Source organism: Pygoscelis adeliae, unplaced genomic scaffold (genome assembly GCF_000699105.1).
Source record: "Pygoscelis adeliae isolate BGI_AS28 unplaced genomic scaffold, ASM69910v1 Scaffold508, whole genome shotgun sequence".
Classification (NCBI taxonomy): domain Eukaryota; kingdom Metazoa; phylum Chordata; class Aves; order Sphenisciformes; family Spheniscidae; genus Pygoscelis; species Pygoscelis adeliae.
Window position 1 is genome coordinate 99,222 of NW_008825292.1, and position 1,399 is coordinate 100,620.

A 1,399-nucleotide genomic window follows, 5' to 3' on the forward strand; every position below is an offset into this window, starting at 1 on the left:
TGCACAGCCCGCGGGCACCGCCTGCCCCGAGGAGACCAGGTTTTATCACCCAGGTGATAAATGCCGTGTCAATTGACTTCTGCCCAAGCGCCGTGACAGACCAAAACCAAGGCAGGTGCCAGCAGACGTACATTGCACCTTGAGGTGTTTTCCACATCACGCTCCTTAATTGTTTGCCGCCAGTTAAAACCCTCACTCTCTCTCTCTCTCTGCGCCTCTCCGCTGTCTCCTCATCTCTCTCGAACATGCTTGCATCCAGTTGGATGAGCTTATGACTCATGCGACCTTTCAAATAAGCCCTATAATATACCCACCTCTTAAATTAATAGTCTTTTAAGGGCTACAGATGAGACAGGAAAGCATATGACTTACCTGATAGTGTGTACTTTCACAGTTCTCATTTGTATGCACTCACATGTAAATACTAGTTATTTACTCCCAAAATGCAAACAGAAAATTAAGAAGGTTACCAAAACCTCAGGTACTGAGCAATTAAGAAGTGTGAAAATTAAGTAGCCTCCACAACCTTAAATCACCTTCTTTGTGCATACTCATTAGGCAGGGCATGCTGATTGCAACGCTGCAGTGTTTCTTCCCCAGCACCCTGCCACACGCAGTGCGCCCGCTGTACTGGCTGCCCAGCTGTGGATCACCCTGATTTATTCCCCTGCTTCCTTACGGGCTCCTTGCCCCATTTACTGCCTCTGTTCAGAGCTCAGGCTGGAGGCGGAGGCAGGTCTGCCCAGGCTCCCCCCGGGTGCACAGCACCAGCTCCTCCTTTTCTGGCGTTTCCACCCGGAGGGCTGCAGCGCTCGGGGGGCTGGGGGCCGAGAGCACTCTCTGGTGAGGGTGAGGATGGAGACTCGGGGATTGTGGTCAGAAGCATCCACCCAAGCTGAACCACAGGGCTTTTTTTCTGTGTGTTTTTTGAGGAGGGGTTATAGTTGCCCAGTTTCTGTGACTGGCGTTGGCAGCGGCACACGATGGTCACAGGTCACGCCTTGGCGTCACAGGCTGGACACCAAGATGAGCCCCGCGCGCGGCTGCACTGGGATGCTGCTCCTGGGTGATCCGGTGGGTACCACGAAGGTAGCTCGCGGCAAGGTGCAGGGAGAGACGGTGCTTCTCCAGGACAGCTGCCTCAGCCACGGCATTACGCGCCATCGTCCTGCCACCCCCACCGCTCCCACCGCCTGTCACCCAGCTCCTGCAGCGCGTGGGGCAGAGCCTGACACCAGCACCCTGCCCGGCCCCCATCCTGTGCAGAGGCAGGCATCCCGGGGAGGAGGCAGCAAAGATATCTCACACCTACAGCGAAGGGGCTGCAAATTGCATTCCGAGTGGGGGATTTTGCAGCCTTAATTGTGTTATTTTAACATAGTGTGTGTAGGTGTGTGCA

The 1,399-nt window shown here is 54.8% G+C and overlaps 1 protein-coding gene across 1 annotated transcript in view; it reads right to left on the minus strand.

Annotated features, from left to right (window-relative positions):
* CACNG3 (calcium channel, voltage-dependent, gamma subunit 3) overlaps positions 1 to 1,164 on the minus strand; it is a 35,501-nt gene extending 34,337 nt beyond the window's left edge. Inside the window, exon 1 of the mRNA XM_009329957.1 lies at positions 1,083 to 1,164. Within this exon, the coding sequence (XP_009328232.1) occupies positions 1,083 to 1,164 (82 nt within the window). The remainder of the gene's footprint in view (positions 1 to 1,082) is intronic.
* Between the last annotated feature and the right edge of the window lie 235 nt (positions 1,165 to 1,399).